The sequence below is a fragment of the Nycticebus coucang genome, chromosome 2 (assembly GCF_027406575.1).
Source record: "Nycticebus coucang isolate mNycCou1 chromosome 2, mNycCou1.pri, whole genome shotgun sequence".
Taxonomy (NCBI): Eukaryota; Metazoa; Chordata; class Mammalia; order Primates; family Lorisidae; genus Nycticebus; species Nycticebus coucang.
This window is the reverse complement of record NC_069781.1, coordinates 101,055,588-101,070,618: the sequence shown is the minus strand read 5'-3', so window position 1 is coordinate 101,070,618 and position 15,031 is coordinate 101,055,588. Positions and strand designations below refer to the sequence as shown.

At 48.2% G+C, this 15,031-nt stretch overlaps 1 protein-coding gene across 5 annotated transcripts in view; it reads left to right on the top strand.

Moving 5' to 3' along the window:
• Window positions 1-15,031, top strand: part of DAPK1 (death associated protein kinase 1) — a 188,088-nt gene that overhangs the window by 157,117 nt on the left and 15,940 nt on the right. For all 5 annotated transcript variants that reach the window (XM_053577437.1, XM_053577434.1, XM_053577436.1 and 2 more), the window contains exons 20-21: window positions 5,190-5,412; window positions 11,092-11,280. In XM_053577437.1, the coding sequence (XP_053433412.1) occupies window positions 5,190-5,412; window positions 11,092-11,280 (412 nt within the window). The remainder of the gene's footprint in view (window positions 1-5,189; window positions 5,413-11,091; window positions 11,281-15,031) is intronic.

The window sequence follows — 15,031 nt, the reverse complement described above, 5'->3', positions numbered from 1 at the left end:
AAGCCCCTACAGCTCCTGTCTGGCTGTAGGTACCACGTTATTACAAAAGGAGGTCATGCTGTCTACTCTGTGCTGTGCTCAGTCCCACCAATAAAACAAAACCCAGTGCCGCCCTCTAAACCTGCCTGAGGATTGTGTTGTTGCTAAGCCAAACCTATGGAGAGGTGCTTGTTATGACACCCAGGGAAGGGGGTTGCATCTATATTTTGCATCAGCATTGGTTTTTACTACCTCTATTACTACAAGTCCCATTCTTGTCTGATTTGAATAATTTTAGGGGATTTAGGGAGTTGCCTTATTTTTATTTTGTTCCATTGTCCTTCTGATCAGATTTTCCATGACCTGATATTAAAAATAGTTTGCTTTTCCTAAACCTAAGACTAGACAATGAAGAAAGGTATACAGAAATATTTTGGAAAACAGGAAAAATTGGAGAGTTTGCATGCAACGAAACATCTCCCCCAAGTAAACTGCATTTGCATAATCTAGAGTTGCTGCTCCCTGCCATGCAGGGTCTAACTGTGTCCTGCCTTGTGTGCTCTTCTCTGGCCCTCCCAGACTGTGATGGTCTTCCCCATCCACCTGCTGATGTTTAGTTGCCTTTTCTGAAGAGAAAGTGATGATTGAGGATTGATGTTCCTCTCCAAATGTTCCTCTCAATTGCCAGGGGGAAATAGGTGCTGAAAGAAAGGAAACTAGAAACCAAGAGAGTCAACAGGAGTCCAAAGAGCACTGCAGTGATTGAATAATATTCATTCATGCATTAAAAAGATATCCACAGAGTCTAGTGGATGCCAAAAGCTATTCCAGGCAATGAACAGTCCATAGTGAACAGAATTGGCAAGACCCAGGCAGGAAGCAAATAATAAAAATGCCAGATTGTGTAAGTCATTCCAGTGGGTGGCAGATAATGGCTTATAAGCCACAGCCGGCCCACCACTTGATTTTGTAAATAAAGTTTTATTGGCACATAGCCATGCCCATTCATTCACGCTTGTCTGTAGCTGGTGTGCATACATGGCAGACTTGAGTAGTTGTCACAGAGACCATCTGACCCTTCACAGAAAGATTTGCTGCCCCTGCAGTAGGTGCCATGCAGGGTATGAAAATAAGATGAAATGAGATAGAGTGATTGCAGGGGGCTCCTTTCAACTGGCTCATCAGGGAAGATGCTTTAATGTGACATGTGAAACAAGACCTAAAGGGCAAGAGGAAAGATCCTGCCCAATGCCAGGGAGGAGGAAGGCAACAGGAATAGTCACTGAGAAGGGCCTGAGGCAGTGAAGAGTTGGATGTAATCCAACAAAAAAAGAGGGCACAGCCTGGGCCCAGGAGTCCAGGCAGAGGAGGATGGTGGACGTGACCCAAGAGGCAGCGCAGCTTTATAAATTTGGGTGAGGATGTTGGTGTTGGGCCCAGTGTGTGAAACTTGCAGGTGAGAGATCTGACTTAGATTTCCAGAATTCCCCCTGCTGCTCAGACTTGAACTGTCAGGGTCAGGAGGAGCACAGAGACCTGATAGAAGATGACTTGGTGGCACCCAGGTGAGAGATGACGGCCCTGGGGCCGGGGTTGTCAGGCTGTGTTACTTTCTGAGCCTTTATCAAGAATGCAAACTGAGCCTCATAATCCTATGTGAATATTTAAAGTATGAGATTAGAGCTACACCAGGTGAATATAGTATGCCCTCCAGATACACTTCTGTGACCACCTGGAAGGTTCTGGTGTGGAACTCTGAACTCCTTGGAGTTCAGTGCTGCTTCCACCTCCTCTTCTCAACCTGGTGTCCCCCTATACCGCAGGAGGTCTTGTCCCCTGGATACCGCAGGCCTCCCATGTGTGATCCAGCCACACTCAGAGAGCTTGAGGCACATACATTAGAGAACATTTCAAGACATGAGCCAAATTTAAGTAGCATAGACGTCCCACTTCTCCACTCCCCAGGGGTGGTGCCTGGGGAGCAGCCACAGTCTCCTCTGGCCCAGCCAGTGAGGGCCTCGCCAGCCTGGGTTTTCTGGCCAGTCTTACAGTTTTTGTTATCTGTCCAGTGAGGAAGGATTGATGCTCCTCTCCAAATAAACCAGCACTCACACCACCTTCTAGCACCATCCTAGGGCCCTTTGTCTGTGGGGGTCAGTACTGACCACTGGCTGATGAGAGCTGCCTTACCAGTGACAGCCTCTGGGCCTCTGAAGTCATCCCTGTTCCGCCACCTGGTGGCAAGAAGTGAAAACGCACCTTCTACCCAAGAGGGAGACCCTCCAGAAACTTCCATGTGGGATGGCTGTGTCACATGGTATTGTGTTTGGATTCTCCAAGGCTCTGAGATGTCATCCTGTAGGATGAGGTGAGATTTCCTTAGAAAGGTCAGGACCGAAGGATATTTTGCTATTCTTTGTCTTTCAAGAAGATGGTAAAAATCTGTCAGTCTCCATGAAACAGCAGTTCCCTGACTTCTCTTCCCAAAGACACGGTGAAGGGTGAGTGGGTCTGTCTCAGCCATGGCCGACAGCTCCTAGCAGAGCAGAAAGGGAGCGCTAGGGAGGTGTGATTTCCTCAATGGTGACCTTTTGCACCAGAGGGTGCCCTAACTGGTAAGTGTCCTGCCAGTGGGATGCACAGTCACTCCAGTACACAGCTCTGGCTCTGCCTTCAGTGTGTACGTCCCTGTTCCTCCCTGTGACCCTGCTTCTGAGGACCTCCCATTGTCCTGTCCGTGGCCAGCAATGGTAGGAAGAAGACCCAGTGGTGAGTTCTGGCTTTGCTCTGTGGCCTTGGGCAAGTACCTTGGCCTCTCTGAGCTGTAGTCTCCTGATATGAGAAGGAAGAGGATGATACAAACCGCAGAGGTTTCTTGGAGGTGTCTGTGAGGGCTGTGAGTGCAAGCACAGTGTGAGCTAGAAGCCTCCAGGCAGGTGGGAGCCACTGCTGCGGACAGGAAGTGCATCTGTGTCAACCCCTCCCGGCCGCCTCTGCCCTCTCCCTTCATTTCTTGGGCTGGCCCAGGACACAGGCAAATGGATTGCCAGCAGCTTCTGCCCAGCACCATCTTTCATGAATTCCCAGGAGTGAACCAGGCTGTCGGGGACTTGAGGACAGAAGAAGAAGCCAAAGGAAGGACAACTTCACATCCTACAGATCATGAGCCTTGGCTGCCAAACCTGGATGCCTCAGAATTTTACAAGATGGTTTTTTAAAGTACTCCTTACCCTCCTGGGTTAGAATTCACAGATCGAAACACCCCAACACAGATAATTTTGAAAGGTCAATGGAAAGCCCTGAGTGAAATGGGACCCAGACCTGGAAGGAGCACATGCACAGTACACTACACTGTGTGTCCTTGTGCACGTGCTGGGACACGGGCAGGAGGAGACCAGGGGACTCGGCAGGTCCCTGCTTCCCCCACAGGATCGCTGATGCAGTTTCTATAGATGCCCACAGACCCTGGAGGGTCCAAATAGCAGCTCAAAGGCCAAAGCAGCATGCTAATGGCATTTTTGGGAATCTGGGAATCAGGAAAGACACAAACCTAATGCATATTTATCCATCAATTAATAAAATAGTGACATTCTTACATAACTCCATATATAGTAAACAGTGTCTCCTCCATCCCCCAAACCCTCTAGATTGTGTTTACAACGTAGTGGTCTTTACCTTGGGTGACTGGAAACAGATTTTTCTCCTACCTAAACCCTTAGCAAATGCTCGGAAATAAGAGAATCTTCTCAGAAAGGGACATTTGTGTGCATCTTATGTGGACACCTGACATCCAGCCCCAGCAGGACACCCAACACTGAGGAACTAAAAATGTTATCACAGGTTTCCATGGTACCTGCTAGGGGCCAGCGTCACCCCTGTTCAGCTAGACTGGGCTCAGTTTAGGAATCAAAAATAGGGGGAGAAAATTGGATCCTTTAGGAGAGTCATATGAGTTTATAGCAACATAGTTATAACAGCAGCAGGGTTCACCCCAGGGAGATCAACAGCAAAGGAGCACCTGCCGGGACCTAGAGCTAGCGGAAAGGTCCAGCCAGGCATGAGGTCACACTGAGATGCCCTTCATGGGTTCTGGGTTAAGTCATTTACACAGTTCCTGCCACATGTTGGGGACACCATCTCTACCCTAGAGTGGCTCCTGGTCTAGAAGGGCAGAGTTGTGTGGGTCACCACAAAAAGCCACACATGGCCTGAGCTGCCTGGGGAGGAAGCTTCTAGATGGATATGACTGGCAGGATAGGTTTGGTGAGGTGCACAGGAACAGAAGGAAAGCTCCCGGGTAGGGGTGAAGGGAGAAACCTCAGGCTGCAGCTGATGGCTACAAGTGGGACCTTATTAGGGAGCAGGGCAGGGTGGTGGGAAGAGGGGCACCAGGACGGCACAACCTTGAGTAGCTTGTAAGTGGTGCACTGAGCACCTTGCTGACACCGACCCTGTAGAAGCCCTTGGGTGTTGTGGGTGGAAGTTTTCACCTGTGTGTACCTCCCCAGGGCTGTGATCAGGGCTGAGTCTCCATCTCCCATCCTCAGTAGTGTGTTTAGCACAGGGGAGGCCTCTGTAAATGTGAATGGTGAAGTATCCCATGTTGGGGGCCTCCTGCTTCTCCCCAGTGGGACTGAGAAAGAAGAAAGTGACAAGGACATGGTGTCCCCTTCCCCTCTCCCATCCTCTTTTACTGTCACAGCTCCAAAGGAACCAGAGCCCTGCAGACAGAGGGGAACAGGTGCCGCAGCTGGTCAGGCAGGGCTGATCTGATCTCCTGCTTAAACTGAAGCTTCACACTGGCTCCACCCAATTTGCTGGGCATCAGATCGCAAGGGAAACAGGTGAATCCATGTAGACTGAGCAGACCTTCCGTTGCCAGACCTGAGTGGGGGGCAGAGGGGGGGTGATAGCAAGTGACCACTACTGGGTGCACAGATCCCTCTCAGGAGGACATAGATACTCTGGAACCAGACAGCAGTGCTGAAGAAACAAAAGGAAATGTACAAAAACCCCTGACTCACACACCTGAAAGTGGTGATTTTGATGGTAGGTGAATTTTATCTGAGTTTTAAAAAGAAATTCAGTGGAAGCAAAGCAAAGCATACCTGCAACATGGATAAAAATTGGAGAAGCAACATTAGGAATCATGAGAATCATGATTTGAGTCTTTTTCCATTACAAATCAGCTCTTTCTCTCCCCTATTCAGGATACACACCGAGGACTCTTCGTCCAGCAGCTCCGGCCCACGCAGAACCTGCAGCCGAGGATCAAGCTCAAGCTGTTCGGCCACTCAGGGGCTGGGAAGACCACCCTGGTGGAGTCTCTCAGGTGTGGGCTACTGAGGAGCTTCTTCCGGAGGCGCCGGCCCAGACCCTCCTCCAGCAGCTCTAGCAGGTTCCCGCCCTCGCCCCTGGCCACTAAGCCTGCAGGTAGGAGGCCCCTCTAGGGCCCCTGTTCCTCCCTAGGCGGTGACTGCACTGCCATGTCAGGTAGAGACTGTTGTTTTCTGTGGCTTGACCTGGTGGCCTTGGTGGCTTTCAAGCATGCACCTGGCTGGCTGGTGGCTTATGTGAGCCCCTCTGGTCCAGTGACGGCAAACTGCCCTGATAATAGCAGAACAAAGGCCTCACGGAAGTCATAGCCACAGAAACTGAGGCTCATCATGCAACTATGCACGTGGCCCTCCCCAGACCTCTGTATTTGGAGACAGAAGACACAGACAACATGGGCCCAAGCACAGTATAGTCCAAGTAGGGCCGGGGGACCTCCCCCCTCATGCTTCTTCCTGGAGGGCTGCAGGGACACCCAGTGTTGTAAGGACCTGGAGCAGCAAAGTCAGATCCCCAGGGAGCCCCGTTCCTGCTCAGGTCAAAGTCATGTAGTGGTTTCCAAAGGCCCCTCAGTGTTTCCACGTCTGTTCACAGGGACCCTCCTTGGAGAAGCTGCGCCATCTCCCTGGCCTTCCACATACAGGATTATGGATTCATGGCGGGGCTGGCAGGACTAACTGCAGGGCTGCCTGTCCTGGGGGAGGGCCACCTGCGGGGAGCAGGAGAAGACAGAGCCCTCTTGGCCATGGTTGTTCCTGAACCCCCTTTGGAAGGAATTGATGGTTTCGAAGATACGAAAAGAGGCCTTAGTAGAGTTTCCCACACAATGTCAGTTGGTGCTGTGTGCCTCAGATTCATACAAAAGGAAACAGGTCTGTCCCTAGGTGGAACACCAAAGTGTTAAAGTCTGCTTTGGTGACTTCCTTTCTCAGTGAGGGAGGAGGTCTGAGGAGCGTGTGTAGCCAGGGGACGGTGAGATTTACACACCCTCTTCCACTTCCTTTCTCTGAATACAGTAGTAGAATTGAAATGTAGGGAGGCAATACTAACTAGAGAGGATTTCTAATTCATGTGATGCAATATGGCTGGGACACATGCTAATAATTACTGAGTTCCAACTGTGCCAGGAACTGGGCAGAATAAAGTGCGTGTGACTCCTTAGTCAGCCACACCACAGCCTTCCAAGGAGTTTCTACCACCATTTTACTGCAGCCTGGAGGGGTCAGGTGGCTGCCCTGAGTCACAGAGCCGGCAAGTCAGTGTCTGGTGCCTGAGCCAGTGCTTACTAGTGACACAGTGGGAAGATTATTTACATGTAGGCAAGTCTATTTCTACTATAATTTGGTTCTTGAGGGTATAACATGGGCTCCCCCTTCCCTGAAGATACTCATTTTCCAGATTTGATGATCAGGGCCTCCTCTATGGGTGTCCAGGGCAGTGTCACCTCCTTGCTCTGCTCCTCCTGCAGTTCCTGCTGTCACCCCTAGAGGGAGGCAGCTCCCTCCTGCTGTGGGATAAGGTCCCTGCGCTGTGAATAGGTGTGCGGGAATGTGTGTGTGTGTGTGTGTGTGTGTAGGTATTATTGACTGGGATTTTTGTGAGGCCTATGCAGGTGTGAAGGTCATGCCCCTGGCATGTGAGGTTCCAGAAGGGAGAGATTTCACCAGCTGCTCTACCCTCAGCCTCAGAGGACAGGCACCCCTCCATCATCTGCCTCTGGTCGGTTTTCCATGTCTAGTCTTTGATGCAGCTCTGGGTGACTGCTTTGTCAATTTGCCCCACCAGGTGTACAGCGACCTCACCAGTGCTTAGAAGTGGGACCTGGGAGCTATGACAGAAGACCCCGTGGAGGGGGTCCACATGGGAACTAGAGAGCCCCCAGCTGCCCTCAGCACGTGACCTTGGGGGTCTGATGAGGAGGCTGCTCCCCTGATCCTTGGCACCCCCATAGTCGGAGCAGCTTCCCCAGTCCCATAGCTGTTTCTAATTCAAGCCAACTGGCCAGGGGTGCACGGCTCCTGCTACCGTGTGCTTAGGCAGAAGGACACTGCTCTTCCTTCGGTCCCTGCCATTCAGTCCTTTAGAACCCATCTGCTGTCCCATCATCTCAGGGGCTGCTGGCCGTGACTACTAAGGGGAACTGAAGGGAGAGACCGTCCCATATGTGTCTCCTGCTCCTGGGAGCGAGTGTCTTTGTGGTCTCAGGAAGTGCAGCTCTGAGAAAGTCCTCTGGGGAATTGCAAGTCTTAAGAGAGTGACATTACCAGAAAGATGCAAGACAAGGCAAAGGGGACCCCAAAAGGTGGTCCAGCTTGTAAGGTTGCTGCTCCTTGGGGACACAAAAACCAAAGGCGTGTGTGTGGAAGCGTCTTTAGAAGCGAGAGCCTGTGGGAAGGACCCCATGGCCTTACCAGGGCTCGTGCTGACCTGGGACCCAGGTGCTGCCACCATCCTCTCAGGTGATTCCCAGGACTCTGTGAGATCATGTCATGAGCCCATTTCAGAGGAAAGTGACCCAAGCTCAGAGACATGAGGTGTGTCTACCCAGGCAAAGTGGAGGGGACCCACCCAACAAGCAGGATGAGGATGAAGACGGAGGGAAATGGTTGAATTGGTCGCCCACGTTTAAAATCCAGAGATCTTACCTAAAAACTAGGATATTTAGAGTCTTATGGAAAATTGGAAGCTTTGGCCACACTGAATTCTCCTTCCTGCCTTGTTAGTGGGGAGGAGGGCAGCTGTCCCACTTAAAGGAACACGGGTTTTACCTTTCAGAAGCATAACTGTGTTCCAGGGCGTCAACATTTACTCTGTTACTGTGATGACATTTCAACAGTGGAGAAAGGACAGCCCAGTGGAGCAGGAATGCACTGGGAGTGTGTGACCCTGGGTAGGTCACCACTAGTTAACATCAGAAGTGGAATTTAGTCCTAGATGGGTTGGAGAGGCCGGCAAGGACAGAGGAAGTTGGGACCCCCACTGAGGCCCATGTGGGATGAGCCTCTCCTGGTGGGTGCACCTGCAGCCTCATGTCTGAGGGGGCTGCTATCAGGAGGCTCAGCTCAGGAGCTGGACCCGAGGTGGTTAGGGCAGAGAAGATACCCTCAACCCTGACTGGGCAGGTCACCAGTTACTTGTTGGCCTCTGAACTTGAGTGTCAGCACCAAGCAGCACCTTGGAAAAGCAGAGTCCGGCACAGATGTAAGACACTGTGTGAGCAACCTGGGGAGGACAGGCAGAATGTCTTTGTTGGACAACCAGGAAGCCCACCCCTAAGCATGAGGCTCCCAGAAAGGGACTAGGTTCTCAAAGCAGCTGCATTGTCCCTAACAGCGGCACTACTCCCTCAGGCCAGGGCTCTGGAACCTGTGACCTCTCTAGATTTGTCAGGCCCTTTTCCTTTCACAGGGAGATGTCCATCAGACAGCAGAAGTTTGCATGCTTTCAGAGTTTTGGCCCTTTGCCATCACCATTCTCTTGAGAACACTGGAGGCAAAGGCTGAGCTCAAGCCAGGAGACTGGATGGGATGTGTGTCCTCCTGGTGAAGCAGATGCATCTGCCCTGTGTCCAGCAGCTCAGAGCAGGACCAGCTCCCTCAGGAGGCTGGTCAGCCCGGGCTTCCTTGGATAATCAGTGGAGCTTGAGAGGAGGGTGGCAACGGGGTGGCTGCAGGATTCTGGCTGACACATCTCAGAGCCCCTGGCCAGGCATTCTGGCTGGCAGTGACCTCTAGTGAGCCTCACACCACCATTGTCTAGCTGACACATGCGTCACTCAGCCTTGTGGGTACTAAGGCTGTGGAGTGGTGCCCCACAGAAGGAAGGGCAACATCAGAGGTCACAGGAGTGAAGTGCAGGAAGGGCACCTGAAGGGACCTCCTGACACCCCCAGAACAGCCTGTGGGCGGGGCCCTCTGTACCACCAGGCAGTAGTCAGCAAAGGGAAAGATTTCCTTCTGGGATTTCAGCATTTCCCATGAAATTGTTCCTTTAGTAATAACAAATATCAACCCCATCCTGACCTCTTATCCTCCCACCAAGAACTCTCACTGAGAAGGAAGAATGATTAAATTACCAAACAGTGCCTGCTCCCTTCAGCAAGCCCCTGGCCCCGTGGTTGGCCGTGACAGGTGGTCATCCAGACACAGGTTCCTGGAAGGAGCTAAATGGACAAACCCACTCCTGTGAAACCCACAGCTTTTGTCAGACTTGGACTATGATGTGCAGAGAAATACACTAAAATACTGTGTTGACAACCAGATTTGAGGAAGCTGAGGCCTTCGGGCCACATGTGACCTTCTGGATCCTTGAATGCAGCCTTTGAATTGAATGCAAATTTAATAGAACAAATCCCTTTTTATCTCTTCTTATCTTTCTGTTTGCCAACTTTCCTGATGGTATATAATCTGAGGAGTGTGTGTGTGTGTGTGTGTGTGTTTTAACAATAACTCTTCCTATCTTATTGCCCCTCCTCCTTTCGCTGTACCAGCTGTGCCTTTGGGTCTGCTTTCTCCTTCTCATCCTCTCCTTTGGATATGCCCATTATCCCTGTGTTCAGTCTTAAAGGTTTGGTTTTACGTACGGGATTACCTTTATGTTTGGAGCACCGATTTTAACCGTCAGATTGCCCAGGTGAAATGTCACTTCCTTAGTGCCTTGCAATGTCTGTGGAGTGAATTGTGAACCAGTGGTCCTCTGTGGTACCATTCAGCACCTTGAATCCCTTCCCCAGTGTAATCGCTCACAAATACTTACAGATCACCCACTTGGAGCCAGGCCCTGAGGTAGACAGACAGCTCTGCCCACACCTTGCTGGTGGCCCAGAAGGCATGGGAGGCTGGTAGGCCAGTGAGCAACTGGGAGCATGAGGATACCCTGGGGCTGTGCTGGGCAAGCGCAGTCTCTATTTTGTCACCAGGAGAACCAGATTTGCTATCAGCTAACCACCAACCCCACATATTCCACCATTATTTACATAATATTTCCTTTAAACTGGCTCACCTTTTCTTATTTACTAAAATCCCTTGGTTTAAAAATGGAACACTTAAAATCCTTTGCCTAAAGAGAAAACCAGCATCACTGCCATAATAAAAATAAATACAATGAACACGAACCATGTGATTACAGTCTGACTGCATGCTCATGGCCAGTCCCTGTTATTAAAAGGGAAGATGAGCAAGTATTGAGGAGATGCTAAAATCTTAAGGCTGCAAACTGAGACTTGTTGCTAGAGTATCTGAAAGGCCTTCTAGGGAACTTTAAAATGGAAAACTTCTGGGTTGTGTGACTCGGCATTATTTAGTGCCATGGCCTACTACTGCCTAAAATCACTTTGCATCCAACATAAAACAATCCCGTGTGTTAGAGAGAGAAGCCGCCCAGCGGGAGCTAGAGCCATGGAGACACATAGCTGCTGTCAGAGAAGAGCAGGAAGCCCCAGAAGGGAGGAAATCCCGGCCCTTCTCTCCTCCCACCCTCCCCAGTGCCTCCCCTTGGCTGGCCCTAGGCAGACACCAAATGGCCAGCAAGCCTGGAGATGCAGCCCCTAGGCCAGCCTCTCAGGGCGCAGAGCAGGGCAGATAAGGGTCATTGGGAGGGAAGGGAAATGCCACTGCCTCCTTGGGAATCCCTGTGCCCAGCACACTTGTGGGCACACACCACCCAGCCTGAAGCCAAAGTACCGTGGGGATAGCAAGGCGGTGGGGACAGCGAGGCGGGAGGGAGAGCAGGGCCCGCTGCCCGGCACAAGGGCTCACTTGCATCCTTTCTGGCCCGCAGTCTCTGTGAGCATCAACAACTTGTACCCGGGCTGTGAGAACGTGAGCGTGCGCAGCCGCAGCATGATGTTCGAGCCCGGCCTCACCAAAGGGATGCTGGAGGTGTTCGTGGCCCCGTCCCACCACCCGCACTGCTCGGCCGACGACCAGTCCACCAAGGCCATCGACATCCAGAACGCCTATTTGAACGGTATGCACCACTCAGCTTTGCCTTTGACAGGGCTGTAACTCTTTCCCTAAAGGGAGCTTTCTGAGGCTGGCTGCCTCTGTGACCTCTGGAAGAAAATGCAAGACAAACAGAAATAGGGAATGAACCAGGATTGCAGTGTAGCCGCCTGCCACCCCTAAAAGGTAAATTATTGGGGTGTCCTGAGCACCTAGCAAAGCACCTGACACACAGTAGGTACTTGATAAATGACTGTTTTATAAATTAATAACATTTGTACATATTTATGGGGTATGGGTTATATTTGATTACAGGCATAGAATGTGTAATGGTCAAGTCAGAGTATTCGGGGGTGTCCACTTCGAGTGGAAACATTTTAAGGCCTTTCTTCTAGCTATTTTCACCTACACTTTAGATTGTTTTTCGCTACAGTCACCTGCTCTGCTACTGAACATTAGGTCCAACTCCTTCTGTCTGACTGTATGTTTGTGCCCATTAACCACCCCTCCACCCATCCCAGCCTTGGTATCTATCATTCTACTCTATTTTCATAAAATCAATTACTTTAGCTCCCACATATGAGTGTGAACATGCTGTATTTGTTTTCCTATGCCTGGCTTATTTCACTTAACATGTGACCTCCAGTTCCATTCGTGTTGCTGTAAATGACAGGATTTTCATTCATTTTTTTTTTTCATTTTCTTCCTTTATGACCAAGTAGTATTTCCTTATGTATATATACACCACATTTTCTTTATCCATTCATCCATTGATGGGCATTGGGTCTTTACTATTGTAAATATCTTCACTATTGTAAATCATGCTGCAATAGACATGGAGTGTAGGCATCATTTTGCTGTACTGATTTTTTTGTTTTTGAGGCAGAATCTCACTATGTCACCCTGGGTAGAGTGCCATGGCGTCACAGCTCACAGCAACCTCAAACTCTTGGGCTTAAGCGATTCTCTTGCCTCAGCCTCCCAAGGTGCTGGGGCTACAGGTGCCCACCACAACGCCCAGCTATTTTTTTGTTGTAGTTGTCATTGTTGTTTAGCAGGCCCAGACTGGGTTCGAACCTGCCAGCCTCAGTGTATGTGGCCGGTACCCTACCCACTGAACTACAGGTGCCAAGCCCTGTTTGTTTGTTTTTTTCTTTGCATAAATACCTAGCAGTGGCACTGGTAGATTCTATGTACTTCTATGTTTAGGTTTTTGAGAAATCATACTGTTTTCTACAGTGGCTATACTAATTTACACTCTCACCATTAGCACATAAATGTTCCCTTTTCTCTGCATCCTCTCAAGTGTCTGTTAATTTTTGTCTTTCATAGTACCCAGTCTAACTTGAGTAAATTAATATCTCATTGCAGTTTTGATTTGCATTTCCCTCATCGTTAGGGATGTTAAGCATTTTGTTATATATCTGTTGGCCTTTTGTGTGTGTTCTTTTTAAATGTCTATTCATGTCCTTTCTCCACTTTCTAGTGGGATTTTTGTTTTCCTACTGTTGAGTTATTTCAGATCCTTGTATATTCTGGATATTAATCCTTTGTTAGACGACTAGTTTGGTAATATTTTCTGCCATTCAAAAGGTTGTCTCTTCATTCTGTTTCATTTGCTGTGCAGAAGCTTTTTAGTTTAATATAATCCCATTTATCTACTTTTGTTTTTATTGCCTGTGCTTTTGAGGTTTTAACCATAACATCTTTATAAGACTAGTGTCCTAAAGTGTTTCTCCTGTGTTTTCTTCTAGTAGTTCTATAATTTCAAGTCTTACATTTAAGTCTTTAATCCATCTTGAGTTTATTCTTGTATATGCTGAGAGACAGGGGTTCAGTTTCACTCTTCTGCATAGAGATAGCCAATTTTTCCAGCACTATTTATTGAAGAGGGTATTCTTTACCCAATTTGTGTTCTGGCACCTTTCTCAAATCAGTTGACTATAAATATATTTATTTATTTATGGGTTCTCTATTTTCTTCCATGGCTCTTTATTTCTCTATGTGATATTACCAATGGTTTGGTTGGTATTACCAACTGTTTGGTCACTATAGCTTTGAAATAGATGTTGAAGTCAGATAGCGTGATGCTTCTAGCTTTGTTCAGTAAGGATTACGTTGGCTATGCAGGCTCTTTTTTGGCTCCATATAAATTCTATGTTGTTGATTTTCTTCTGCGAAAAATGACTTTGTTATTTTGTTTTTGTTTTTTTCTTTTATAAGATAGGGTCTCATTCTATCACCCAGGCAGGAGTGCAATAGCAAGTCAGAGCTTACTGCAACCTCAGACTCCTGAGGTCAAGCAATCCTCCCACCTGAGCCTCCAGAACAGCAGGGACTACAGGTGCCCGCCAACTCGTCAGCTAATTTTTTAATTTTTTTTTTTTTTTTGAGACAGAGCCTTAAGCTGTTGCCCTGGGTAGAGTGCCGTGGCATCACAGCTCACAGCAACCTCCAACTCCTAGGCTCAAGCAATTCTCCTGCCTCCACCTCCCAAGTAGCTGGGACTACAGGTGCCCACCACAACACCCGGCTATTTTTTGGTTGCAGCCATCATTGTTGTTTGGCAGGCCTGGGTTGGATTCGAACCCACCAGCTCAGGTGAATGTGGCTGGTGCCTTAGCTGCTTGAGTCACAGGTGCCAAGTACTTAAATTTTTTTTTTTTTCAGAGGTGAGGATCTCATTATGATGCCTGGGCTGATCTTAAACTCTTAGCTTCAATGTTCCTCCTACTTTGGCTTCCTAAAGCACTAGGATTATAAGCATGAGCCACAGTGCCCAGTGACATTGGTATTTTAATAGGGTTTCATGGAATCTATAGATTCCCTTGAGCAGTATGGTCCTTTTCACAATATTACTTCTTCTGATATATGACCATAGGATGTCTTCCCATTTCTTTGTGTCCTCTTAAATTTCTTTCATCATTATTTTATATTTTTCCTTATAGAGGTCTTTCATCTCCTTGGCATTTCATTTGTATAGTAACTGTTGTAAGTGGGATTGCCTTCTTGATTTTTTTCCCAGCTAGTTCAGTATTGGTGTATGAATTTTATATGCTGCTTTTTTATCCTGAAGCTTTTTACTTAGTTATTATGAATTTATTTATCAGATCTAAGATTTTTTTTGGTGAGTCCTTAGGTTTTTCTAGATATAAAATCATATCATCTGCAAATAGAGACAGTTTGACTTCCTCTTTTCCAATTTGGGTGCCTTTTATTTCTTTTCCTTGCCTGATTGCTGTGGCTGGGACTGCTGAATAGGAGTGGTAAACGTGAGCACCGTTGTCTTGTTCCACTTCTTAGAGGAAAGGCTTTCAGCTTTCTTATGATATCTATCTTTTTGATAAATTTCTCCTTAATACCCTGAATCATCTTTCTGATTTTTTTGTATTGTTTTTCTCTATGCTCTTATACCTCACTTTATTATCATTATTATTTTGAATTCTTCTTGTGGGGTTTTAAAATTTCTTTTTCATTGGAATCTTTTGCTGGAAAGTTACTGCACTCCTCTGGAGATGTCATATTTCTTTGCTTTTTCATATTTCTTGTGTCCTTACATTGATATCTGTGCATCGGATGTAATAGTTACTTCTTCTAATTTTTTTAATTTGTTTTCATAGGGGAGAACTATTCCCTGAAGTTGTATCTATGGTGTTTGGGGTAGGGCATTTTGGCTTTGATCCTGGGTGTGTGCAGGGGTCACTCTGCCTATAAATAGCATCAGTGGTGTCTGTGATAGTGGAGGCTGTGGTGAAGTTTTGCTGAGAAAAGGAATG